The sequence below is a fragment of the Bombus huntii genome, chromosome 15 (assembly GCF_024542735.1).
Source record: "Bombus huntii isolate Logan2020A chromosome 15, iyBomHunt1.1, whole genome shotgun sequence".
Classification (NCBI taxonomy): Eukaryota; Metazoa; Arthropoda; class Insecta; order Hymenoptera; family Apidae; genus Bombus; species Bombus huntii.
In genome coordinates this window covers 10,673,796-10,701,550 of record NC_066252.1, presented here as the reverse complement: position 1 = coordinate 10,701,550, position 27,755 = coordinate 10,673,796, and the positions used below count along the sequence as shown (strand labels likewise).

Genomic DNA, 27,755 nt, shown 5'->3' with positions numbered 1-27,755 from the left:
ACCTAAAGTGTTCTACTCTGTTCCAAATATGCAACAAAAATCAATGAAAATCTAACTGAAAGTTACGAAAGCTTCAAAAGGAAGACTGAAAGAAAGAAGTAAATACACGTAGAAAGACATAATATACCTAGGGAAATTAAATAAGTAAATAAATTTCCATTTCTTCTTTGTAACAGAAAGGCTGATATCTGTTCTAATGGCCTAATATCTGTTTAGAAGAACTATATCGTCCAGTTGTTTCTGTACAATGGACTTGAAATAAATCTTAGAAGGTAATATATCGCGTGATATTAAGTGCACGTGTAGTTACCTTTCGTCTGGCGAAAGAAAGTAGTCGGTCCCGTTACGAAATAGCGAGTGAATGCCGACTATCTGGGTCAGACAAAAGCGGAACTTCCGCGACTATACTCGAGGGCTGCCGAACCGTTTAACCTGGAACATTAGTTCAATTTTTACGCAAATTTACCCCTATGCTTTTGTCATATATGTACCTTGAATTTCTCGTTTTTATTATTGCTATTTACGCGTTCTTTCTTCGTTTCGTTTTTTAAGAATTAGGAAACAAGAGAGAGCCCTGACTTTTAAGGTAGATCGTACCTTATCGTATGTTACTAAGCTGGAAAATAAATATTTGAAGGATCGTAATGGTAATTTATTAAATTATTTTTTATGCTTTTGTCATATTCCATAGAATTTCTCTTTTTATCATTTCAATTTACTCGTGCACTCTCCTTCTCTTTTAGGAATAAGAGGGGGAGGGGGTGAGAGAGAGAAAAAGAGTTCTTGCTTTTAAAATAAATTAGATCGCTTTTAGTTTTTAACTTTTAATTTAGCGTTTAGTTTAATTGTGTCGATATTTTGTTAGTTCGATCTAGAATTGGTTTCTTTAATTTTCACACGTTTCTCCGTGTAAATTATTCCCTTCGCGTTTATCATATATTCCGGGATATTTATCTCTACTAATTTTCTAATTTATTCAATTTAAAAATACGTACAATCGACGATGTTATAAGAATACTCAAGTTCAATAAATTGCGTAAGAGTTCTTCTAAGAATTTCGATTTCGATCTAGTTAAGATTTTTATAATTCCCAAATAAGTTGAATCTTTGGTGTCGTTACAATTCGATGAACTCTTACATTCGACAAAAATCGTTTAAAACGTCGCAATGGTAAAATTTCTTTAGTTTTCCAGGAATATTGTTAGACATTTCAAATTTCAATTTGTCAGCTCGTGTACTTATCAAGATATCCAATGACAGTGGTATAAATTTCCTGCAGGCTCTTCAATTTGTTGAGGAAAATGTGCGTGGTCAAAGAACTATGATACATACGTGTACCATATATTACCGGTGAATGGTACTTTCCGTTTTGTGTGCAGACAGGGTGAACAGACTTTGTAAGGAATCATAAATCACCTTTGTGAAAGTGTTGTGATGGCGTTGGGTCTGCGTTGGCCGACTACCCTTCACCTTCAACTTGCATGCACCCTTTGTAAGTGCAACGTGCTGTTGGTTTCCCGTATCTATAGCTTTCATGAATCTTTTACGACTGTTTGTACTCTCTTTATTACAAATTTTCCTGTGGTTTAACTGAAAACATTTTTCCCATTTTCTTCGTTTTCAGCGGAGATATATTTTTTTCTATACTTTTCAATCGGTAAAATACTGTTCAGTAAAATACTTATTTTCCAAAATTTATATCAATTACCGTTGACAAACATCTACGAGATTAAATCCATAAGTGTCTTCCAACAAAATTCTCAATTTTTTCTCAAGTTTTTTGCAATTACACCAACTTTTTTTCGTGATAAGATTCAATTGGATAAAAATATTTTACTAATGAAACAGTTCTTCCTATTTGCTACATCCTAATTGCTTACATTTCTACGGAAAAATATATTTACGCTGTCACAAAGAAAATTTCGATATCGGCAATGTCGCAAGAATTTTTATCCTTAAAATTCTTCGAAGCACATTGTGCGATATTTCCGACAAAAGAGCGTTGCCCAATTAAGATTCAACGCATCGGAAAAATTTCAACCGACCGTTGGGAGGAACGAGACTTCTCGGTCTCTTCTATATTTAACCGCGTCTCGATTTTAATTTCGGAATATCGTTTCACAATGTCAGGAACTCGCGGTCGCCTGCTAAACTTCTAAATCGAGATGTTTACTCGGCCGGATTTTAACACAGTCTGGAAAGTGCGTTCCTCTTTTTCTCTCCCTCATCCATCGAGGATCAAACGCGAGAATCTCGTCTTTTATCGTCGGAAAAAATGGCAAATATGTTTTCTCTCTCTCTCTCTCTCTCTCTCTTTCTTTTCTTTTCATCGAAAAGATTCTCGCTCGCCCGCGTTTTGAAAGGATTTTTCGAAACACAGCAGAACAACAATCGCGAACAGAGAATGAGAGAGAGAGCGAGAGAAAGAGGCTTTCGGAAAAGTAAAAGGTGAAGCGCTGAACTGCAAAGAAGTCTACTTTTCACGCGCAAACGGGTATTTCGAGTTTTAACTTTCAGAGCGGCAATCTCGCGTTTAACTCATTCACCGCTACCGACGCATGTGTTGCGTCGCTTCAATTATTTGGGGAAATATGTGTTACAAGGTATTCGTGAAAACACGAATTTGCATAATGTATCATCGAAATAAAGCTGTTTCGTTTAAAGGTCTCCTTTTACAGAAAGAAGGTTTGAACGTATTCCGTCGAGTCAATTAGTTCGGTACACGTATAATTGGCAAATTTTCAAACTCAATTTCGATTTTCCAGGATAAAAATTATAATGAAATAAAAACGGCACGCAACTAACTAACATCCCAAGTTTACCAAACATTTGAGACGAATGCCGGGCAAGTGCTAGACACGGTCGAGTTTTCTTCCCAAAGATCGCACTGGTTAAGTCGAGAAATTGTTTCGAACGCGTTGCACGCGTGAAACTTGAACGAGTGCGATTTTTCTAAAAGGTAGACTCGCCCGATTTTTGCATCAAGGTTTTCAATTATCAGGCAGAACGTGAAATCGCAGTATGAATGGGATAGACAGAGAGAGAGAGGGGAGGACAGAGAGAGAGAGAGAGAGAGAAAGAGAGAGAGAAAGAATGACTGATACGAAGCGCGTGGATAAGATAGCTTTGTAAATATAGGTATTTGTAAACCAATTCTTGGCTGTAAGTTCGAATAAACATGTATGTTATATCATGAAGATAACTAAAGAAATAGAAACGAGATTTCTTATTAATACTTATTACACGTAAGGACTCGTACTCGGAATGTTTTGCTTTCTTTCTATGTTATATATGTATTCCATGTATTTTTGCATCTTCAGACGCACAAACAAGCGCTCTTATACTTGTAACGATCGTTGTCGTAAAATTACGTTTGAAGAGAAGCGTGGAAAACAAGGGACGAGCAAAGGGGTAAATGGTTCGCAACACGTTCGAATCCACAGGCTTGCGTAATCCGGATAGAGGGAGGTTAGAGGCTTGTCGACGGTGCTCGAGCTTGCTCGTGGTCGCTTTTACTACCTTGACATGGATTCTCGGCTGGCAGTCAGGGCCGGGGACGCTCGCGAAGGACCCCCACGTGTTAATTTCACGCGAAAACCCTTTTAGCTACGAGGTGAAAATTCGATCGTCGTTTTCGTCCTCGAATCGCGACACGATTTTCGCTTGTTACGACGCGGACGAGCTCTAAAATTCTTGGAAAACACTACGTTCGTACGTGCAAGAACTTTCATTGACCGATGGTCGATTGACAGACCGCAGATCTTTATGAATCTAGTAGGGTGGATTTAAGCCGCCGAAAATTTGCAGAATTCACGTGGTACATAAATATAGTAAAATATAGTTAAATGTCAAAAGCAAAGTGTTTATTATGATATTTACCGGTTCAAACTATTTAGTTTAGCGTACACATACACGCACATGCAAGTATGTGTGTGCGCGTGTGCGAGGGTTCGAACGAAATTGAAAGATATTTATATGGATAACTCGTTGAACAGCACAACGAGCAGTTAATAAATATTCATTTACCGTAAAATCGTATTAAGAAAGAGAGGAAAAAATGTGGCTCTTATTGGCGAACAATGTTTGCACGTTTTATCGTAGAATCTTGAACTCTTTTTTATTTAAACAGCCCCAGCAAACACCTGTTGCTACACGGCGAGCGACACTGAGTAAAAATTCCACCTCAATCTCTTCTAACCTAATTCTAATAGACTCGATGCTTCGTAGTGGCGAAAAATGAAGAACCTCTCGCAGTCTTTTGCACGTATTTACATTCTTCGGACGCCAATCTATTTTATTATTTTATTATTGTCAGTATATCATAACGCGTGGATCAAACCAACATAACACAGTAGCATCGTCTAGAGTCTAGGGGATGATTTTACGCGCGAGAAGAAATAGAAAACGTAGAAGAAAACTTTTTCAATGAATCTTTATTTATGTTTCCGTTCTATTCTATTACATCCTCAAATTATAATCGATTGATTATTATATTATTTTAGTCGAGTTTAGTCATTGAAAAACAAAGATTGTACATTTCGAGATAATATTTTTAGTCTGCACAAAATATTCAAGCCGCCGGATAAGTAGTTTTGTAATCAACTTATAAATAGATGTACAATTGCATACTCTACAACGACGCTTATACTTACCAAGCAAATATCTAATGACAAGCTCCTTAAAAGCAAAAACTCAACCAAACTTCTTCTATCAAAAAAAAAAAAAAAAAAAAAAAAAAGCGAAAAAATGTTTTCTAACGATTCCTGTGATCTAGGCTTTAAAAACTCTCGAACAGTTCTTAACAATTCCTGAAAAATTAAAACTTCAATTTCTTCCCTCGACTGATTTTTTTTTTAGACGTTTCGCAACGAAAATTTCACGAGATATTTGCACGAGCTCGTACAGCAAAGCGATACGTAATATATTTGTTACGCGGAATTGACGAAACCCGCACTCTGTACCTTCGTTCGCGTTCCGCGTTGAAGTTACGTTATTTTTCACTCGAAGGTGAGAAGCGGAGAGGATATTGTCGCGGGATCACCGCGACTTTGGACCGTTGTTACGTTCGACGAAATTTCACTGCGTTCACGTAATCGAGAAAACGAGGAAAGAGAGAAAGAAGACGAGGAAAGAAGGAAGGATCGTTGCGCGAAAGGCGCAGAAGTGAAAGCATCACTGGTGACGTTCGTTCCGCGAACAGATAGCGGATCTTAACTCGATTTCGAGGCTTCAAGGGCAGTAAATTTCACTTTTCGTTGATTTTCGAGGTTTTGACGTTCTTTTTCTTCCATATAATTGTGCAGGCTCTCGTAAGGAAAAAAAAAAGAACAGAAACTGCGCTTCTGTCGTCTGAACAAATGCATATCTTCTTTTGTGCGAACATCTGTTGTTTTCTTTAATAAATCGATTCTTCGAAACATTCTGTCTAACGAAGCAGTGAAACACCAACAAGATCGATAATTCGTGGGATATTTCAGATTTTTGTACGATGTATCTCGCTCTTTAATGCAAAATATCTCACGAATCATCGATTTCTTTGATACTTTCGATCTTTTCCTACGAAAAAATTAATCGCGTCAAATTTGTCGCATATACCCCTCGAAATCGTCCAACTTTTATCCGAAACATTTTTCGTTTGTATAGATCGAAATAGATCTATCGATTGTATAGATCGAATCGAAGCGAATTAAGGGCCCATTGTGCGATGGACATGATTTGGAAATTTTTTCATTTCTTAAAGCGCAATCCTACGTTACTTTCATCTTTGATCTTCCTGTCTCTTTTTTTTTTATAATAATCAAGGGTGTTAATGGCCATAGAAGATCGCTTTCGATCAATTATTTAATTCATTCTGTGATATTCGAAGATTCTTTAGAAACACAAAACTTTCTGTTCTTTTTATGACATTTAATCTAATCTTAATCGTGGATCTTTTTATTTTACAACGATTATTGTTCTCTCCTACCGTAACTCGTCTTTCTTGAAATTCTCACTAAGCGTTAATAATTATTACGTTAATAATATTCTAAATCACGATACTTTGCCGTATAGGTATCGAGTCTCGTTTTATATTGGACGAAGTAAACGAACCAACGAAAGAAAAACTTGGCAATGATAAGTAAAAAACTGAAAATATTCTTCTTAAGGAGATCAATGTTTGTGTATTTATATGTTAAGAGTGTATAGTGACGACGTTAAAACTTATTAACTCGTTACCCAATGATTTCTTTAATAACTGTTTAAATAATTAGTAGCTGTTCGGTAATTTAACATCGTGCCACGTGGCATAACGTTAAAGCACGTAATCCCATAGCATTTTTACGTTTGCCAATCAGTACTTAATTTGAATAATTGAGTTAGACTTCGAACTAAATTCTCTTATATTAGGATATCCGAAAAGTTTCTTTCTTTTTATACGGAATTAGTAGGTGCACGACATGGTTTGTTTTATATTGTTTTATCGAATTATGTATGATCCATTTTGTAGTAATAGAACAAAGCGGGTCATATACGATTCAATAAAATAATATAAAAAGAAAAATGCTGTGCATCTATCGTTTCCTCGTAATACGAAAGAAACTTTTCGGACAACCTAACAAGCGTGAGTAGTTGTTACAAAGCGAAAGGTTTAAAGAAAATGAGAATACTTAACCTTTCGACACTTGTATATAATTTGTAGTATGACAAAATTACGTTGATAATTACACGAATGAGAAAAACGTTCATATTTCATTTTCTTGTCATTTCACCATCACACACGGCTCAAAACAAATAGAGGATCGTTTTTCACGTCTCTTTGACCTTTGCACATATTCATTTTTATTATCTCTATATCTATGTATATTTTCTTACTTTAACTGTTTTCCCAGCATTATATCATACAAAGCTATTTATAAATGCATATCACCGCTTCAGAATGTAGATCTGCGCGCGAAAACAATGAAAAAACGTCGTATAAATACGCGTCTCGCGTAGTTTAGTTTTCAGGTTACGGATAGTGAAAGAAAAGGTCGTTTCAAATTTTCTTCACTTTCGCTCGGATACCTTTAACTCTCACTCGCATAAACAAATCACAGTCACGAACGTGAAATTCGATCGATAGAAGTCTTCAATGAAATTTAGATAACGAACCGACTCGCGTAACGCGAATCACGGGCAAACGAAAAACACGAATTAAGAAAAAAGAGGAGAGGAGAGGTAGCGACATGGCAGAGAAAACGGTTTATCCATGGTGAGCCAAAGGAAAGGCTGCGGTACCAATAGGCTGTTTCATATTTCACGGTTCGATCGGAACCGAGTCACGGTTCGTTCGAGATCGGCCATGATTCGAAGTAATTTAAACGGAACACCGATCTAACGCTTCCGGGCTGCGCTTTGCTCCGCGTGTGTTCGTCCTTTCGCGGACTCGTTTTAAAAACACACAGCTGCATTCTAGCGGACCAGTATTTGCGTATGTTTGTGTACATGCCTACCCGCACACCTGCCGATATTAGCCGCGCCGCAGGTGCGTACAACTTTGCACACCGCATCTTGTACGGACCACCGTGCGCACGATATTTCACGATCTGGCCACACCGAGACGAATGACGAATCTTTGCGTCTCGCTCCCTTCGAATCAGATTGTTTCCACCGCAGATCGTTTTACTACAAACTGCTTTACTTGCGAGTAACAAGTGCTTCTGGCGAAGGAAATCGAGTCGATGTACAGCCGATGCGATATTGCTAGGCGCAGATCTGAAATTCTTCTTAAACAAAACTATCGGAGCGATTTTGACGATCATACGCGAGTCGCAATTTGTCATAGAAACTTTGTAGATTCGCAAACGTGCGTTTTCCAGTGTCTGAACGATTCTTCGCAGTCTCGTTTCTTCTTTTTATATCTTGTTAAATTATGCTTCTTTTAAATACACTTCTCACCGCCATATCTTCGGTATTATGTAATACTATTTATGGTTTTGTGTGTATATATATATATACATGTTTATTCGGCCTCAAAGCCAAGAATTGGACGTTTATACTGTACGTATATTTTTATACGTATATAATATCATACTGGTTGATTTTAGAGTTGCGAACGACGAGGATACAAGTCTCATAGTTTCTTCGATGGGACGTTAAAGTCGAAATTTTCCAACGATTTAGAGTATTTGTATTAAAGAAGACTGACAACTCTGACAAATTTTAATCACGAATTTTAAATTCATTTTCAAGAACGTTTCTACTAAAACGTTGGCTAAACATGTTTGCTGAAACGTCGACTAAAAAAGAACTTGGTCAATGTTGATTAACACGAGGAGAAAAGAAGCAAGTGAAAAAGACGTTAGAAGAAAGTCTGCTGTTTCGTCTTTTTCTCGTTTCGCATGCAAGGCCGAGATCGTAGTCGAGCCGATTCGATAACCGAACTCGGGAACCGTGGCAAGCGTCATTTTGCAATCACCTTCGTCGACCTTGTCTGGCTTTCTTGAAATGACAATCAGAGCGTAGATACAGATGCCAAACTCGTGAAATCAAAATCATTGCTCCACACTTGTCTCTTCCTTTTCTTGTCGAAGCAATTTTCGATCAAACCGTTTCGAAATATCTAAAGTATCTTTGCGTATCTTTAATTCGCGTGCAGTTTCAAAAATATACAACAATTCGTTTGATTATCGCGCCTTCGCTGTATATTGGTAATTCGCGTCCTGCGTTCTACTTCGATGGAAACGCGGCCAATTCGAGCTTTTTCGAACATTCGCGTACAAATTTTTGCCGTCGTTCACCTCGAACAATAATAACTGCGATTGCGTGGTGACTGAAATTTGCATTGCTCGTACAACGAGGAAAAAATATGCTGGGATATTTAAATACTCAATAATCTTTTCCGCGAATTGTTGTTAAAGCGTAATTAGTAATTCTTTCAGTCCGCCTTGGTTGGAAAATTTGTTAAACAATTCGGGAATATCTTGCATCGAGGACGATGGACTGTTGCGTCGAATTTGCAATACATTGCATACAAATGCGATACAGGAATTTGTGAATAGATAAATTCTTACGCGTACGTACTTACTTTTCAATTATTACGTACGAGCAAATACTTTAACGGGGCGTTAACCGATCGAGCTATAAATGTATTGGTCTTTGATAAATCTTCAATTTCATCGGATCGTATCTTCTTTACAAAAACGTAAGAAACGGGTCGATAAGTGTTCGATTTCAAGGAGATTAAACGAACAACAACATCGAGGAATCCGTTTTGAGCAACGTCGACGAATCTGACAGACGGCAGAGAATGGCCGAAATAATAATTCCAATAATCGGAAAGGCACGAGTTTCATTGACTTCCACGATTAACTTTCTGCTCTAATTGATTCACATTTTCTACTGCGTAAATCGATGAAATGCGTTAGTTCCGTTACGAAACGCTAGGCCAGCGCGGACGTCTTTTTCCCTTCTCTCTTTTTCTTTATCGCGATATTGCGTTCAATTTAGGAAACAGTTGTGAAAATTTGTTGGATTAAATAACGAAATGGACTCTCATGAAATTAGAATTTCTAAAATTCTACGTATTTTTATTCGACAAAGATCTTTTAATCTGTAATCTGGCTAGACACTGTAAAAGACTATTTTAAACGCTGCAATAAATCGCAGAGAGAGAGAGAGAGAGAGAGAGATCCTTGATTTTGTAATAAATTTCGTTCTTCCAACTCAAATTTTTTCCTACTATTAAACATTGGATGTTTCTTCTCTCTTTATTTTTTTTTTTTTATATTTAATTTTTGCCTTTCGACTTTGAATGGTATGGCAACTTTACACAAATAGCCAGTTTGCACAATACCGTATCGAATATTAAATATTAAATATTAAATACAATCGTGACAAAATTCTTGCACATAAGAAACATTCGATTTTGTCGCTTTCGACACTTTGGTTTCCTTCTGTCCAACTTTCGTACTTTCCGAGATTCTGCCGTAATGTCTTTGTTAAACATATTTTATTTGATAAGGCGCGAACCCATTTCGAATCGAATCGTTTGCAGACGACTGTTCTCCCACGATATTTAATTCTAATCGACGCTAACGTTTTATTTTTAACCTCGTGTTTCTTTACACAGCCAAAGACCACCGATCACTTTCATCGAACGAAATGCTTTCTAGGAAATGAAGCGATCGAGAGAATCTCATTAGCCGGAGATAAGGTAGTGCAAATGTTGCTTTAATAAAATTTTGATAAAGTAACCGGAATCTGAACTTTATCGAGTTGCTTCGTGTTTGCTGGAGGAACAATTTACTTGATAACACCATTTGGAATATTAAAACGATATTAAATTTTTATACACCTGATCGCGAAAGTATTGCATATGGAGAGCTTTAATACTTACGTGTTCATATTGTGTGTGTGTGTGTGTTACATTGAAGTTGCATTAGCGTTGCAGCGAGACACGACTGTCACAATTGCGTCAAATTCGAAATTAATCTTGAAATGTACACAGCAGTGAGAATAATGTAATTTATTTAACTGAGAATTCAACGTATGAGAACTTTATTCTGTATCCTTTCCTTTTTACAAACTTTCAGACAAGCATAGTTATCTAATATCATCTTATTTCACATAATATATAATATAATGTATACAATCTGTTTCAGCTTAGTTTGGACGATATTTATCGAGCACACGATCGTTTATTTTCCTACAATGATGTACATTAGCCAAAAGATATTTTCTACTAATCCTGCGATCGCACGCGCGAATAATCGTGGAAGTCTAAGAAATCTACATTTTTTCCAATTATGGGAATTATTATCTTTATTATCTTGTACTCTGCGGCATTTTCAAGTCTCGTGTAACGTTTCCTAACGTTATTTATTTCGTAGATTGTGATTGATATTCCAAAGAAAATGCTCGTTTTCAAATTAGAGGAACAAGGGAGAAACGGACGAATATCAGACTAATCGGGTGAGAAACGGGGACTCGCTTTTATTTGCAAATTTTCTTTAGGAAATATACCGCTAAAAACAATTCACGAACCTTGAATTATTATTATTTCTATCATTTTCTGCTGCCTTTGTAACTCGTCTGGGACCCTGTACTGCGACCAGAGATCGTAATTTAGATAATGTCGTTGAAACTGGATTCATGGGCTTATATCTGGCGGATTTCGCCCGTCTAAATCAGATTTTTACGAAATATTTATATCGTTACAACTGAGCGTGCCGCATATATCTTTTTTTTTTTCTCAAATTACATACATTTTTCATTCTTTCGATCTTGGTACAAGAGTGCTTGTAGAAAAGACTGTAAGTGCCAAGAAGCAAGTTCTTCGGGAGAAAAAGAAAACTTACGCGTCGATGTAGTTTAAATTCGCGAAAAAGAAAAGTGCACGTGTCGTCTCTTTCTCTTCGGTAAAGAAACTCAGTGGTTGTTCGTTCATTTACACAGACGACATAGGCAAAAGTCGAGAAACGATTAACTAATGTTTGTTGGCGTTTATATCCTTTTTCTATAGAGGCGACTTTGTGACACCTAAACCCATGTATTTTCTAGCGTTGTTGATAACTATTTAGAAAAGGAAATTGCATTTGAATTCTATACTACGGTATTCTCATTGATATGTGCAACATTTTCCAATAGGAAGTCGAAATTTTCCAATTTTAACACGTACAGTGTTTTCTACGAGAACCGTGTTCGGTTAACGATAATCAAATTTAGCCCGACTTTTATTAGATTCTGAAACACGTAATTCTCACTCAGCTTATAGCAAGTTAGATCCAAGAAAAATGTATTTTTTAGTTATTACGTTCGAGATCCGCAGGATTATCACAATAACGGCCATATCTTTCATCGACACAAAAGTGTCTACGTGATTGTTATTTCCGATCTAAAATTAAATAGGCGGAAAGCTATGCTTATTTATCGATATCGAGATAGTCGATCGATTATTCGAAAGTACGAGGAATGAAAGTTCAGACGATCGAAAGTCCGATTGGAGGCATTCAAATAGAAAGTCCAGTTAACAGTATTTCGATAACCGAGCCCCGATGAAAGTAGCTGTCCGTTTTCTGAAATCGATGGAAAACAATTAAAAAAAACGTTATTACACCATCGAAATTCCACTCGTACAATACGGTATTTCTTTGACGAATGTTTGTAAGCATCGATCGAAAATTTGGGATAAATTCTTCGTTGCTTGTTTTATTTTTTGAGAAAATGGAGATATTAAGAATTTGATAAAAACTACAGAAGGTTAATCGTTAAAAATCGTCGCTGTAAACACGTTACATCAGAAAGTCCAAGTTTTGATAATGTCAACTCGAGAGGAATAACACAATGTTACGTAATATTGTTTGATATTATAATAATTTATTCTTTTCTTTTAGGATACTACAAGCTGGCTATTACGCTCTTATTCTTACGTTTCTTACGCTATATTGTTTCGCTATTTTATAGTGCTCTGTTATAGTACTTGATTCTTTCTTAATAATCAGGGTGTGTATCTGTATGCGAATGTATAGCGTGGCGGTAAATGTTGTATAATATGTTACTTCATGATATAATAAAATATTGTCACCTGTATAAAATATTGCTTCATTTATATGTAATTATAAATCAATTTTTCAGTGCAATTTATATCACTATAGTGATAACTGATACTCGCTTCTGTATACATATATTCGTATATATTCTTTATTTATTTAATTCTGGAAAATATTCGACAAAGTTGCGAATGTAATTCAGAAAAGTTAAGACGCGTAATTGCACGAAATTGCAAAGTGGAATTCAACAAAACTGCAAAATATGATTCCACGATCATTACGATACTTAAAATTCTACAAAATTGCCAATACGCAACACGTGTATACTCTAAACGCGAAACATTCGAACAACATATCAAATTATTCAAATAGAAATACAAATTTCCGAATGTTGTTCACCTCGTAACTTCGCGTAATTCACAATACGATCTACGATACCGTTAAATTCGAACGACCCCACTTTCCATTCTCGACCTACGTGTCGCTTCTACCATTTCCTCTTTCGCGTATCCTAACGTTCCTATCCTTGGTCGTTCCTTAACGTTACATTAAGAAGCGATAAAAAGAGAGAGAGAGAGAGAGAGAGATAATAAAGATAATTTTTATTACAAGTTTTGTTAAAAACTTTTTTTTAACAACTATTTTTCTTTGTTACAGTAAACCTGGCAGACAGCGGAGACCAGAGGGTAGACATGACGCATTTTGATCTGCTGAAGGTCCTTGGAACCGGAGGTACGTGAACGAAATCCTTTATGGTAGCGATTAAAGTCCACGGTAGGACGTACAACCGGTCCCTTTCCCCCGTAGCTTTTCGCGCTCCTACCATTTTAGCGTTCGCAACCGGTTGATTTTTAATTGCGAACGTCTCGCGTCTTGACGACGCGACTATTTTCCCTTCGGAGCGCAATAAACATACCCATCGAACGTTTATTATCCGCCGATTCACGCGAAATAGAACGAGTTTTAAGCATCGTTTCGATCGATTCCGCGTGAATTTTCTTTTCTTTCGCTTTCTTCTTCGGCGTATGGGGTTTGTATAATTTGCCTGGTTCAGGGGCGGAAGATAAGCGAGGCGTGCAAGAATCGATAAGACGTTGGTGAAATGTGAAAATTACGGCAATTTCGTTACGAAGAATAGACGCGGGATTGTACAGGATGTTTCGATAAATGTTTATATTATTACCCGATAGAGGAATACATGATAAGAGATGCCAGTGTCTTGTTTCCGATGTAATTCAAAGTTTTTAAAAATTCTTCGCGTGAGTCGAACCGACGCGTAGTGTACCGTATTCGTTGTAAAAGCATGCGAATTGAATTACGATGGAGAAAAGTCGTTTTCTTTGCTTTTTTCTTTCCGCGTTTGTATTCGGATTAGCAAATGCGCATAGTACGGAGTTTAAATAATTTAATAAAAATCGATGGTTTAAACAATTTAACCATTCCATTTTCCATTTCGAATTAAAAAACCCTCGTTATCGAAACATCTTGTACGGCCCCCATCAAAGTTTCGTCATTTATGACCACGTTAAAGATCGTTTCTATTTAATTGCTGATGTTAGAAACCATCTGCACGATTTTAACGAAACTTCGCTATTTTTACTAGTTTATGGTTTCACTATGGTTATCACGAGCCTGTGCTTAGAATTTTATAAAATTCAAATAATAAAATAAATTTCTATAATTTTCCACGTTCCATAAATTTTTGAAGATCGTTTCTATTCCTTCTAGCTTTCAGTCTAGCTTTCATCTTTCCGCTGTTCAGAAACTCGCATGTCCGAAATATGTATCAGTGGGAACCACTCGATAAACCAATCTCACTCGTCAATCTAAAAAATCTAAAAGTTCAAATTCAATTTCTTTGTTTCTCTCACACCAACAGCTTATCGACACGCCGTGTATCCGAACCAAAGATACACCGAGTCCACCGAAATTTTCTGACAATACGCCAAAGTTAAAAAGAAGAAAGAGAAAAAGCGACGATATCGAAACAGATCTGAGCGCGAAATTTTCGTTCGATTAATAATCCAGACGAGATTCGTAATTGTTCTATCGACAAACGTGTTTCTCGCTTAAAGAACGTTTGACAGTTGACGAGAAATAAAAACACGTTCGAGTACGAATAATACGAATAATCGTGACATAACTAACGAATTAGGTCATGATAGAAAGAGTGAAAACGAAAACCTTTTGCACAGCTTATGGAAAAGTGTTCCTGGTGCGTAAGAGAACGGGTGCCGATGCCGGTCGACTCTACGCCATGAAAGTCCTGCAGAAAGCGTCGATCGTGCAAAAGAAGAAGACGACCGAGCATACGAAGACGGAGCGACAAGTTCTGGAGGCCGTTCGTGACAGTCCTTTTCTGGTTACGCTGCATTACGCCTTTCAGACGGACGCAAAGCTCCATCTTATTTTAGGTAAGTAGATTATTTTTTTGGAAAATTATTCAAGAAATATTCGCCAGAGATATAGTTACAACGGGAATATAGTTAGGAATAGGGAAAGTTCGAGTACGCTAGATTCTCAATTCAACTGAGTTTTGCGGTTGCTACTTGGAATAATCGTTTGATAGCTATTCTAATCTTCGTAAAGGGACTATTTTCGTGTAAAATAAAGCACGTGCCTGCGATATATCGCTCTATAGGAGAATATCTATTACTCTCGAGATAACAATAAAAAAAGCTTACTTATTTAGTGACCGTGGCGCAGAAAGCTCTATACGGTATTTCGTTTTGATAAATTTTTCCAGTCTCGACAAAAATATATAGCCACTCGGTAATGAGCGTAGTTATACAGCGATAATTACAATTAACGCGTAAAAGGAAGTGCACTATACGCCAAGTAAACAATTTTAAGTACAACTTGTTAACAGCAGCAAATATTGGAAAATTGGAAAGAGAAGAACGCGTTTTAGCGTACATAACTTAAGTCAATTTAAAGCGTGATGTGAAGTTTTGATGTGAAAAAACGAGTAATTAGCGATGTTAAAGTACATGAGAAAATATTTGCTTCCAAGAGGATAGGAAATGGTCGGTTTATCGAAAAAACGAACAAACCTTTTCAGCTTCGGGACAAACATTTTCAGATCAGACATGAAAGATTTTTAAAGTTTCCACGACTATGCTTTACGTAAAATATTTTTATTCTTTATGTACGCGTTACAGTGGCGAGTATGTGGCGAAAAAAAGTATCTAAGAAAGCGAAAGAATGGACAGCTGAGAAGGTTTTCAGATGCTATCCTGACATCATCGTTGAGTCGTCCGTACAACATTGTGCAACCTTCCTCCCTCGTAGAAACGTGTAATCACTCGATGATTTCGTCTTCTCCTCAATTATTTTTCTTTAGATGACATCACAATGTACGAATTAGTTTTGTTTCGCAATATGTAGGTCGGCTACTGTAACACGTTTCCGCGAGTCAGTTGTCGTTTTATTCCAATTTACATGCATGGAAATTCATTAACGATAATATTTAAACGTTTATGTCGATTTTGAAATATGGACTGTCTCGCGAAGCCCCGATATTGAAAATAAATTATTCATATTGCAATTAATATTTAAAACGCAAACTTTTCCGAAAAAATTGTACGTTTTGTACGAATCTCGTTCTCGGTATATTTTTCGTATAGATCTTTTTGTTCGGATTTCCAAATAATCGTAGAATATTGCAGATATTTCATTGGAAGTAACAGTAATTTCTAGTATAAAGACACGATGTAGAACTTTTTAGAACATCTACTTACGTCTTCAAACAAATTCTCAGTTTTACTTTAAAAACGTTTGAAACGATTCTACGATGTAACAGGGACATTTGTAAATATTCCTCAGGTTTGCACATTTCTTAAAAATCTAAAACAGCTAAAAAGCGATATTTGAACACGCGAATTAGCATTAATTTTCTCGCGCAAAGTATTTCTTCGGTAATCCGTTTTGTCAAGGAGAGAGCAGGACAATCGACGAAAGAGAACTATCGCTAGTTATCAAAATATCCAAAAATAGTATCAGACATTTTCTATTCGTCAGGAGAACGCGATTGAATTCCAAATCTCGCATGCGGCAGCTTTATCAATGAATATTTCATGCCTTACAGCGTTACAGCCCAATATCTCGTTGACGAGTGCTACGGAAGATAAATAGAGAAAATATCGTTATTCGTTTCGCTGGTTCTACAGGCAATTATCTTTTCCTACTTTTTCTATTCCTTTCAATCTCTTCGACGTTCGCGATATCTTTTAATTTCGAAGAATTCACCGATCGAGGAGAGGAGATCGAGGAAAATAAATATTTCACGAAGAGATTCGGTCGAGTCGAAGATCGTGTTCTCAGGCGTGTTGTCTAATTCGTTGAACGATAATAATTTCCAATTTTTACAGATTACGTGAGCGGTGGAGAGTTGTTTACACATCTCTATCAGCGAGAACATTTCACCGAGGACGAAGTGCGAATCTATATTGGTGAAGTTATTTTGGCGCTGGAACATCTACATAAGGTAAGTATCGTTCTTCTCTAGCACATTGGAAAACTTAGGCTACTTAAAATAATCGATTTAAGAGAATTTGTCTATTTAAAGATCTTTTCTTTTGAAACTCGATGCATGGACGAGACTCCGCTACGCTTGTCAGAAATCGAGCAGTTCAAATTCCGATATAAGAATCGAATAGAAGCATACGTGATTTTACTTGAAATTTCATTTCGGAGCAATTTTCGAATCGAAAGATTTAAATCTTAATTTAATAATTTAATTCGTTTAAACGAACGTTTCGTTTTAAGCTTCGTCTTAAAGTCGATCGAAAGAAACGAGGCAATTAAATACGTTTCTCGTATCTCTTATAGCTTGACGATCGAACTAAAAGCGATCGAATTTTTAATCTATCCATATCTGAACTATTGCTAGTTATATCGCTCTTCTAATTTCATTTATACTGAACTTATTTGCGTACGTGATATCTACTTCAACCGTGACCCGCGAGATTACACGAAAAGGAAAGCGAACGTAGTCTCGAATTTTGCAGTCCCTTACTATTGCGAATATTTGCGCGTTACATGCTAAATTATTAAAATATTCCATTCTTATCGTACAACCTGATCGATGGAACGTACAATGTTGCCTTTTCTGTTGCAGCTGGGTATAATCTACAGGGACATTAAGCTAGAAAACATTCTGTTGGACAGAGAAGGTCATATCGTGTTAACAGATTTTGGGCTGAGCAAAGAGTTCCTGCCGCACGAAAGAGACAACAATGCCCGAGCCTACTCGTTTTGCGGAACTATCGAGTACATGGCACCGGAAGTGGTACGAGGGGGATCAGCGGGACACGATATTGTAAGTCAGGATGAATTTACGTCACGATTTGTTCCCTTCGTTCCTGGAACTTCGTTATCGCGCCCGTACTCCCCGCCTGTCAGATACATTTTTATCGATTCGTTATTCTTTCTTCCCTGGTTACTTGAAAAAAAAAAAAAGAAGAAAAAAAAGAAAAAGGGAAATGTTAAATTTGATGGAATCGGATTGTCGGAGAATGAGAAAATCGTCACTCGGTAGTTCTTATTTCGTATAAAATGTTAGGAGAATGAAACATTTGTAAATCTTGCATTCTCTGCAGGCAAAGAATAAAGTAGAATTTATGTAATTTGTAAATACCGTGAGAAGAATCGTATAATTATAATAATCAGAAAATGCGAAGATCGCGTCGTATAAGCACACAGTGAGAAAGCTAATACAATTAGACTAATTAAAAAATATAAAGATAGTATAATGTATACGCGAATAACGAATAAAAGAAATGAAAACTAGAAAATCTTGTATATTTAAAAATCAAAGAATTGTCGGGAACGGGAAAACAAGATTCCATCAATGATAGATTGTACTTATTGGAATAGGTTTCGTATTTAAAAGTTCACAAATTTGTTACTACGAATATTAGCTTCGAATTTATAGAACGTTTGAGAAAGTGATTTGATTTTGATCGATGTCGAGTTAGTTTTTATCGGGTCGCTCGAATTACTGGAAAGCAGTGCTGTTTTCTTACTGTAGTAGCCCCTTCGGTTTTGAAATTCCAGGAACAATCTGTTCAAAATTTTCTATTCTAAATATCTATCGATGGTCAATTTGCAGGCGGTGGACTGGTGGAGCGTAGGCGTACTAACGTACGAGCTGCTAACCGGCGCGTCGCCTTTTACGGTCGATGGCGAGAAGAACACGCAGCAAGACATTTCGCGTCGGATATTAAAGACAGAACCACCGATACCGAGCCACATGGGTCCAACGGTTCGAGACTTTATCCTACGTCTTCTCGTGAAAGATCCGCGACAACGGCTCGGCGGAGGTCCAGGAGACGCCAAAGAGTTGAAAGAACATGCTTTCTTCACGGAAGCCCCACCACCGTTTAGCTGGGAAGCTCTAGAAAGACGGGAAATTAGTCCGCCTTTCGTTCCTACAATTACTCACGAGCTGGACACCAGCAATTTTTCGGATGAATTCACAAAAATGATCGCAACCGACAGTCCGGCCGTGGTTCCGCCCAATTATGACAAAATTTTTAGAGGTTACTCGTACGTGGCGCCATCCATACCGGTTGGAGACAATATAGTTAGTAAAGACATAATCGAAGAAGCCACGACGGCTAGTACAGAGTCTGAAATACCTTCAGCGTCGGACGCGCTGTCAGTGAGTTTCGAGGAGTCCCCGTTCTTACAGGCCTACGAATTAGACCCTCGAGAGGTCTTAGGAGATGGTAGTTACTCGATCTGTCATAAGTGCAGACATAAGAAAACGTTGGAGGAGTACGCTGTAAAGATTGTCAACCGCAGAATCGACTGTGGAGGAGAGGTCAATTTACTGAGAACCTGTCAGGGACATCCAAATATAGTTAAACTGGTCGAAGTTCACGAGGACCAAATGCATATGTACTTGGTAATGGAATTGTTGTCTGGAGGAGAACTATTGAGGAGATCGAGGCCAATTAGCGAGCAACAGGCTAGTAAAATAATGCGGCAACTTGCCTCTGCGGTCCTTTTTATGCACTCGAAAGGTGTGGTCCATCGAGATCTCAAACCAGAGAATATAGTATTTGCAGACGAGAGCGAAGACTCGCCAGTGAAGATAGTAGATTTCGGTTTCGCCAGGATAAAATGTGACTGTGAGCCTCTATATACTCCCTGTTTCACTCTTCCGTATGCAGCTCCAGAAGTGATAGCTGAACAAGGTTATGACCAGAGCTGTGATCTTTGGAGTCTGGGTGCTATACTGTATTCCCTACTGTCCGGAGACCCGCCATTTGGGACCGATTCCCCAGATTTGGCCACCCGAATCAGGGCAGGCGAGATCGATTTCGATAGCGAATCCTGGAGTCACGTGTCTGACCTCGCCAAACAGGTCGTCAAAGGCTTGTTGACCGTGGACCCCAGCAAACGCCTCACAGCTAGTGGCCTGGTAAATCATCCTTGGTTAAACGAATCCAGTTCGTTCGAAGTATCCACTTCGGTCGATCAAACCACTACGAACAATTCGAATACACTATCAGAGAAGCCAGAAGGATTCCGATTGCGGGAAGTAGATGGTGCCAGACTTGCCCAGCGCCGGAAATTGCACAAGCGTTCTACTTCTAGTTCTGTATCGTCATCTGCCTCTTCGTCCAGTCAGTCTGTACAGCCCGTTCAACTACCCAGCACCGCAACTAACCTAACAACTTCCGTCTCACCAGCGCAACCAAGCGCCTTCGATTTTGGCAAAGACACAGTAAACGAATATCTCAGCTCTTTGTCTTCTTCCTCCGATTCGAATTCGCCAAGGATCGTGCAACAGGAGTCATCTAACAAACGTAAACAGGACGACGATGGGGTGACCAGGTCGAAAAAGCTTACGAGATACGCGCGATATTTATATGAGTATTACAACAGTACTGGCCCCGTGACTAGGTCCAAGAAAAGAAAACTAGAGGAGAAGACCGTAAATGAGGACGACTTATCTACGACAGAATCTTGCGAGACAAATCAGGTGGACTTTAGGGAGATCCGTCGGAAACAGCAGACAGGAAAACGACCCAAGGTGTTTACCACTGTCATCGGGGAATAGAAGTTCACGCCACCTTTTCTCCGTATCTCTCCTATGTACATTGTATGCATTTTACGTAATGTGATGTCGTTTTCTGCCTTCGAAGCTCGAATCGACTCGGGCAACACACATTGCGTCATTCCTATTTACGGGACTTCAGCTATGAACTATTTGAATCCTATACGAGTTCGTTATTTTGCGACATTTTGATTTTTATCATTAACATAAGGTATGTTAAAAAAGAATTTAGTTTTATTCTTTGATTCTTTAGCATTTTAGGTAATGTCAATTGACATATTAAGATTATGTAGAATGTATGAGATATAACGATAGAATTAAATCGTATAACCCAATAAGGACCAATGAAATAATGCAATGCAATTATATAAATGCAATATTATCGAAAAACGTATGAAAGTGATTCATACACTGTTTTCTTAAAATACAAAGTATGTATCAAAATAGTATTTTGTAAAAGTGTACTACATAAATCAAAGATGAAAAATTTCCAGGATTGAAAAAGAATAGTTTATCATATCGTTATAAATAATTCAATTTCTTTAAGATTCTTAAGAAAGAAGAAATAACGACGAAAAGAATATTGCCCAGATTCTTAGAATTTCCTTTCTGTAACATAATATAGAATTCAATAATAGGTTAACATGATAATGTTAATTAAGCGTTGTTGTAAGCAAGTAACATTTCAGTATAAGTAAGGTTTGAAGTAAACCTTACATATATTTAAGATACTTTGATGAACTCGTACAGGATTCTAAATGGAGTGTCCCAAGACGACACTGTTCCTTATCGTGATTTTTAAATTATTGTAGATACGTTTAATTTTATGCCATGCTTAGGGTTACGTATCATCGAACGACACTACGAGAGATAGTATTTTAAGTAGGAAATAACGAGAATACGTGTTCCTGATCTTTTGAAGCCACTCTGAATGTGGATGGAACTTAACCTAAAAAATAGTATTCGTCGTTCTTAGATTACAATATTATTATTTATCCTATTAGAGGAGTTTCAAAACCAAACGAATAGATAATTTCTATTCTTGTCAACTATTTTGTAATAGATTATACGCATTATCATCCTTTTTGTATTAGATTTTTCAACCGTTATCAATTTTCTATGGGCAAATATCTGATCAACTTATCGATACTGTGTATATGTATACAGAGTGTTCTATGGAAACAAGACGTAGCGTTCGAACGATAGAAGATAGAATAAAATTTCATTTAGAAAAATTGAATGATTTCGGGGCATCATCCGCGGTGCATGTGTCTTCTTGCAGTGGGACGCTCTGTATAATAAGGTGTCAGAATTAATTCATAAACGTTCTCGTCGCGGGGAAATGTCGATTTGTACAGAAAACACTGAATAGAAGAAAAACAAGATTCTCCGCTCAAAACGCGACGAAAAATGGAACGGTCCCTCGAGATCGATTCCCAGTAGATTTATTTCCTTTCTTCGCGTTGTCTGTGATCAACCATGTATAAAAATGGAAACAAAAGAACAAGAAAGTCGTCAAAGTGTTTGTCGACTTTTCTTAATCTTCGCTCTATCCCTGATCCTTCTTAGAGGAAATTAAAAGGTAAAAGAAGGGAGTAAGAAGAGGAAACCAGAGGAAGGCGTAAAGAGAAAGAGCAAAAACGACTTTGCGTAAAGACTTTATGTAAAAAGAAAAAAAAAATTCGATTCGTGAAAATTACGCATAGAAAATGTGCCTCAAACAGACGATTTATAAGGCGTGTATGAATATGGTGTACACGCGTTTCAATTTTTTTTTTTTTTTTTTTTTGGGGGGGGGAAGAAACAGAAGGATCTTCGTTTGTTTCAGATGAAAAAGGAGGTTAGGAGAGGTTAGGAATGATAGAGGCGCGTGTATTCTCTATTTATTGTATCGACGCAAAAGTAAACGTATTGTGTTGTACGCGTCGATTATTATTATTAATTATATACATAATATATATATATATATATGAAAAAAAGTATACACACAGACTCAAATCCAAACGGTTCTGTTTACACTAGCATATATTATATCGGATACATGCTATTCTTGTACATTAATTTTTAGCCTTGAATCTTTATAAGAAAAATATTATATACAAGAAGAAAAAAAAATATATATATATATACTTATACACACGTGGTACACACACAAAATCATATACCCGTGTACATTCTACATAGAATGTTAAAAGATAGGGTTGATCGAAGTCATTGGGTATTGTAATGATTAATGGTACAATGCATCGATTACATTACGATTTTTTCGTTTTGTACGAATGTTTTTTACGTATTATTACTTTCATTGATTAGTTTTTCCTTTTCTTTTCGAATGATAAAATGATCGTGTGTATTATGAAAGATATATTAACGAATAGATCATCGAATTATTTGTAATGAAATAGACGAGTTGGAGGGAATTGCACTTTGTTAGAAAACGTTGAAATTGAAGGTAGTTGAGATTTATTTTCGTAGTCTACGATACTGTTTCGTGTGATTCAACTTCTTGCTGCTTCAGAAATTCATCGTATAAAAAATTTATTTAGATTGTCTGAATGACACGTATTTTTTTTTTTTTTTTTACACATAATTTACAGAAATAAATGTTTTGTTCTTTTAGTTGATTCGTCGTAGCAAGAGGTGAGAATAAGTATCATCGAGGCACGAAAGAAATTTCATTCTTTCATGCGTGACGATAGTGTGTTAGTTTTCACGGGTTTTTATTACAAATTACAATTGGTTATGCGGTGACTCATGGATATGTTCGAGTCCAGAGCTTTTTAAATTTAATTCTATAAGAGTAAAACTCCAGACAGACGATTCTACGTTAAAAAATGAAATGTGTAATACAGTTATCACTTATGATTTTTCCCCCTTTTTTGAGAAATTTCAATTTGAAAGTTCGTGGGAACCCCATTTAGATCAGTGTCTTTTTAAAAATAATATGTATATTTGTGTTTTGATGATGTTTTCAAAAGTTAGTCTAGAAGCTCATAAAGTCTCGTATAGTAAGGGGATCCACTTACTTTGTTTATTCATTTTATGACGTGGAATCATTTGGTGATACTTTTTAACGTTGCTATTTATAGTTTTATCTTTTATACTTTAAAATTTATAACCCGATATCTTCCAAACCTGTTACATCCGCATCTTCCATACCAAAAATGACGTATAACTCTTTAAGTAACTTCCATCCATTAGTTTAATGTAGAGAGTAAACTTTAATTTGCGGTTAGTTTAATAAACATACGAACAGATCTGCGAGTCACGATGTATCGTCTTAGTGTGTAAGCTGAAAGAGGAAAGAAGGGTGTTGACTGCTGTGAAGAAAAAGTGCAACGTTAAAGAAATAAGAATAAAAACTAAAAATAAAAAACGAGATAGGTGAGAAAGAAAGGATAGTGAAGACTGAAAATGGTTGTACACGGACTCAGGGAACAGAGAGACACAACCAAGGACATAAATCCTCTAAAAAGAAAAAAAAAAAAATCGATTATGAAAAGGATGAGAGCGTTCCACGTGGATGGAGAAACGCGTGCTTCTACCAAAGACGACCGAAGTAAAATCGCTCTGCAAAGACCAAATAAATCAAGGAAAAGTCATGAAAAAATCAACAAAAGATATAAAGAAGAATAGAAAAAGCTTAATCTTTTCGAAATATCGAGAGGCGTGTAAATTTTTGCTGAATCGAGTGTGATTTTCCAAGTGTAACAGTTAAACATATGAATAGAAGAAGATAATGAAGAAAAAGAGGGAAAGAAATAATTATTTAAATAAGAAATGCATAGATATATAAAGAATATTATATATATTATATATATTTAATATAAGACTATATTCTAGGAGATCATATTTCTTTAATAAGAGGATATTTCTATTTAGGGATCATACGAGTCATTATTGAGTCCTTAATAAGTTGCAATCAGTTGGATCGTGTCGAGGAGAAAAAATGATCTTTTCTAGATACAATATATCACTGTTATGTTATTAAAAATAATTATAATAGAAAGAGATGGAAGGTGAGGAAGATAAAAAATAAGAAAGCAGAGAATTTGTAAAAATATGTATATTTGTACAGGGCGTCGAAAGAGTCTAGTGCGCATTATTTTTGATAATTCGAAGTTAATTGAATCATCCATGTCACAATATGTTCACGTTCGTTAGGTTTACGTTACGATGTTCGTTGAAATAATAACTCATAGCATTCTTATTTCATTCGAACGATGGCTTGTACACGCGTAGTAGAGTTCGTTTTCTTTTTTTTTTTTTTTTTTTTATGTATATGTATTATATTATGATTTTCTGTGAGAGAAAGACCGAGAGAGTATTCTTCGGCGACATGTGTTCTATTGTTCGTTGTTTCGATCGGAACTTTTCCTCTGTCCACAGATAAAATTGTGCGATAGACTTTTCAGGCATCCTATATACATATATTATATATAATTATAGCTTAAATAAAGAGTGCTGTTCTGCCGCTATAAGTATGTAAGAGAGACGAGGTACCTTTGTTACTACTGGTTGTTAAATATATCATAACATAATATTTATTTATATAACGAATTTTTTACTCGCTTCATATGTCCCAGTTTTTACGGTGAAGATCTTTATTAAACGCGTTTTCAAGTATATCATTTTATCTCGATTGTTTCATTCGTTTCAATAGTTTTGGGAAATTTTGGTATTGTTCATTTCATTGTATTTAATCTTGGAACAGTTTTCTTACTTCTGCGTTCTTGTATTTTTATTTATTTTTTTATGAAAATTAAATTCTACCTTGCGTTGTAGATACTTGGGTCCTTTGGTTTTATAATTTTGAAATTTGAATCGATAATATCTTATTTGTAGTATCTTTAGTTGAATAAAAATTTGTTTGATGGAAAAAAAAACTCGACCGATCCTGCCAGGATTCGAACCTGGAATCTTCTGATCCGTAGTCAGACGCGTTATCCGTTGCGCCACAGGACCCAAGTTGCTAACAATGTCTATTATTTGTAGGATAAGGATCATTTATGAAAACATTTTTTTATGCGTATTCCTTCTTTAACTTTAATTATTAATTTCCAATTTAAGATAGATTAGGTAAAAACTCATAGGCTAACGAAATTATTTGTAATGCTATGTTATCTTTATTTTTAATACTTTAATGTTTTTAATACTTAAATAAACAATTCGGTATGTAATAAGAAATCAAAATTATAAAAAGATAGTAATAATAAAAGCATTAATAAATATACAAATGCGTATTTTATTCTTTAATCTCAAAATTAAATCGAAATACATTTTGTACGTTGTCAATATCGATACATTTTTCACTAGAGTTCGAAGAATGTGTCACGGTCTGTTTTTCCTTTGTAGATGCAGAAGCAGCCTTCCTTACAAATACATATTTCCTATTCTCACTGGGCGGAGGCATAAACTTGATAGAAGATGCTGTTTTGCCAAACTTTTGCTCATCCAAAGCCATTTTTTCTCTGTAATTCCCTAAAGTGTTACGCATTATTTGCCTCTTTCTTATCAGAGATGCAGTATTACTTTTTAGAATATTTATATTTTTATTTAAGTCGTGTGCCTGCCTCTCAGGAAGCTTTCCAGTGCCCAAACACATTTCTAACTGTTGAATACACCAGCATAATTCTACTTCAAATTGATCTTCAGCTTCCTGGCTCAAACCACTATTAGTTTCTACGCCAACACTAGCTGAATCTGTCAGTTTTGGTGGTTCTGCGTTTTTTTTATTTGCTGTCGGCTTCTTAGCATTCTGAAATTAGCGTTTGTTGTAAAGTTGTGATTATTGTTATTGTTAGTCGTGATTTAGTTGGTAGGTTAGAATTAATAAAACATATATTTTCTTTTGAAACGTATAGTAATGGAAAACGAAGATCAAATTAATATACCGTTCTAGGTTTTGGAGGCATCTTTTATTATTGAAAATGGAGTAGTTCAGTATTTTGTTTTAATTACTGAAGTATTTTTGATTGTGTAGTCTCTGGTACAATTCCTGTGTTGACGTTGTTAGCCATTGTTCCTCTGTTTTAGTAAATTATCACTAGATGGTAAACCATTCGCATCATGGCGCGAAATTTAATTTTTATATAAAGAATATGTATTACTTTTAAAAACGGTAATTCAGTTATGAATTTCAATAAATTTCTTGCACATAGCGGTACCTGATATATAACGAAACATTCTTTTTTATTTGATTGAGAAGCAATTAGTTAAATAGAATGATACGTAAAACAAGATGTTTATAAGATTGAAACATAAATACTGTAGACTTTTGTCATCGCTTCAAATAGATGCAAATGAGTATTCACTCGTTGTGAGATTTATATTACACAGTTTAAGAGATAGATTTAGAAAATTGCATCCAAGTGACACCTAGGTCGATCACCTGTTAAAATATTCAGTTTGTTTTCTCTTTTTTAGAAATTTCATAATGGATTTCAAATAAATTATACATAGATAACTAATTTTTAAGAAATCTTGAAAATAAGTTTAACATAACCAAATAATAGTTAAAGTTCAACAAAACCTAAAAAATCTTGCTATAATTAAAATTTATGTTAATATTTTGTGTCATTTCCATCGAGTTTTTAGGTATTTTGATTTTTAATATGAGAGTTAATTTAAGTTAAAAGAGACTAAAGGTGATATTCTTATGTAAACGAATTACGACTGTATCCTACTATTATCAAAATATTATTACTGAAAATACATTGACTTATACAAACGAAACAAACATGACACGTATATAGGACTAAGGTGCTAACTATTTTGGAGCTTATAATGACTAATATAGTAGTAATTATGCAATAAATAATATTCTTAAGATTCAAACGGAACCGTTAAACGAGTAGCTTATTTTAATATGATGACGAAGTCTATGGCATCAACATTGACGGTATTCTGTTGCCATTCATCTTATTTACGCCTCTTCTATGTTCATTAACATATAAAGATATACAATGTGTCTCTAGTATAGGCTCGCTTAATTTAAATCTCCGCGCCAAATTTTAACAAATTTGATTTATCGATAGTAACGTGTTATTTGACGATCTAAGTAGACTTATTTATTTATTATGTATCATTGCAGGATAAAATATAAATATCTATTATTAATATTGATACTATTAATATCACTATATATATAATATATAGAATAATATAAATATCTATTG

At 35.8% G+C, this 27,755-nt stretch overlaps 3 protein-coding genes and 1 non-coding gene across 7 annotated transcripts in view; 2 read left to right on the top strand and 2 right to left on the bottom strand.

Annotated features, from left to right (window-relative positions):
• Positions 1-25,133, top strand: part of LOC126874096 (ribosomal protein S6 kinase alpha-5-like) — a 56,107-nt gene extending 30,974 nt beyond the window's left edge. For all 4 annotated transcript variants that reach the window (XM_050635729.1, XM_050635731.1, XM_050635730.1 and 1 more), the window contains 5 exons: positions 13,167-13,241; positions 14,705-14,923; positions 16,880-16,995; positions 17,629-17,829; positions 18,622-25,133. In XM_050635729.1, coding sequence (XP_050491686.1) covers positions 13,167-13,241; positions 14,705-14,923; positions 16,880-16,995; positions 17,629-17,829; positions 18,622-20,580 — 2,570 coding nt within the window. In that variant the 3' untranslated portion in view covers positions 20,581-25,133. The remainder of the gene's footprint in view (positions 1-13,166; positions 13,242-14,704; positions 14,924-16,879; positions 16,996-17,628; positions 17,830-18,621) is intronic.
• The window catches only part of LOC126874099 (zinc finger protein 724-like), a 111,787-nt gene that overhangs the window by 57,731 nt on the left and 26,301 nt on the right, over positions 1-27,755 (top strand). The gene's annotated exons all lie outside the window — the stretch shown is intronic.
• Positions 25,470-25,542, bottom strand: Trnar-acg (transfer RNA arginine (anticodon ACG)). The gene has a single exon. It is a non-coding gene; the product is annotated as a tRNA-Arg (tRNA).
• LOC126874137 (UPF0488 protein CG14286) lies at positions 25,803-26,632 on the bottom strand. Its single transcript, XM_050635844.1, has 2 exons — positions 26,472-26,632; positions 25,803-26,335 (listed from the first exon to the last, which is right to left on the bottom strand). Exons 1-2 carry the CDS (start codon positions 26,490-26,492, stop codon positions 25,823-25,825), a joined length of 534 nt encoding a protein of 177 aa, XP_050491801.1. The 5' UTR covers positions 26,493-26,632; the 3' UTR covers positions 25,803-25,822.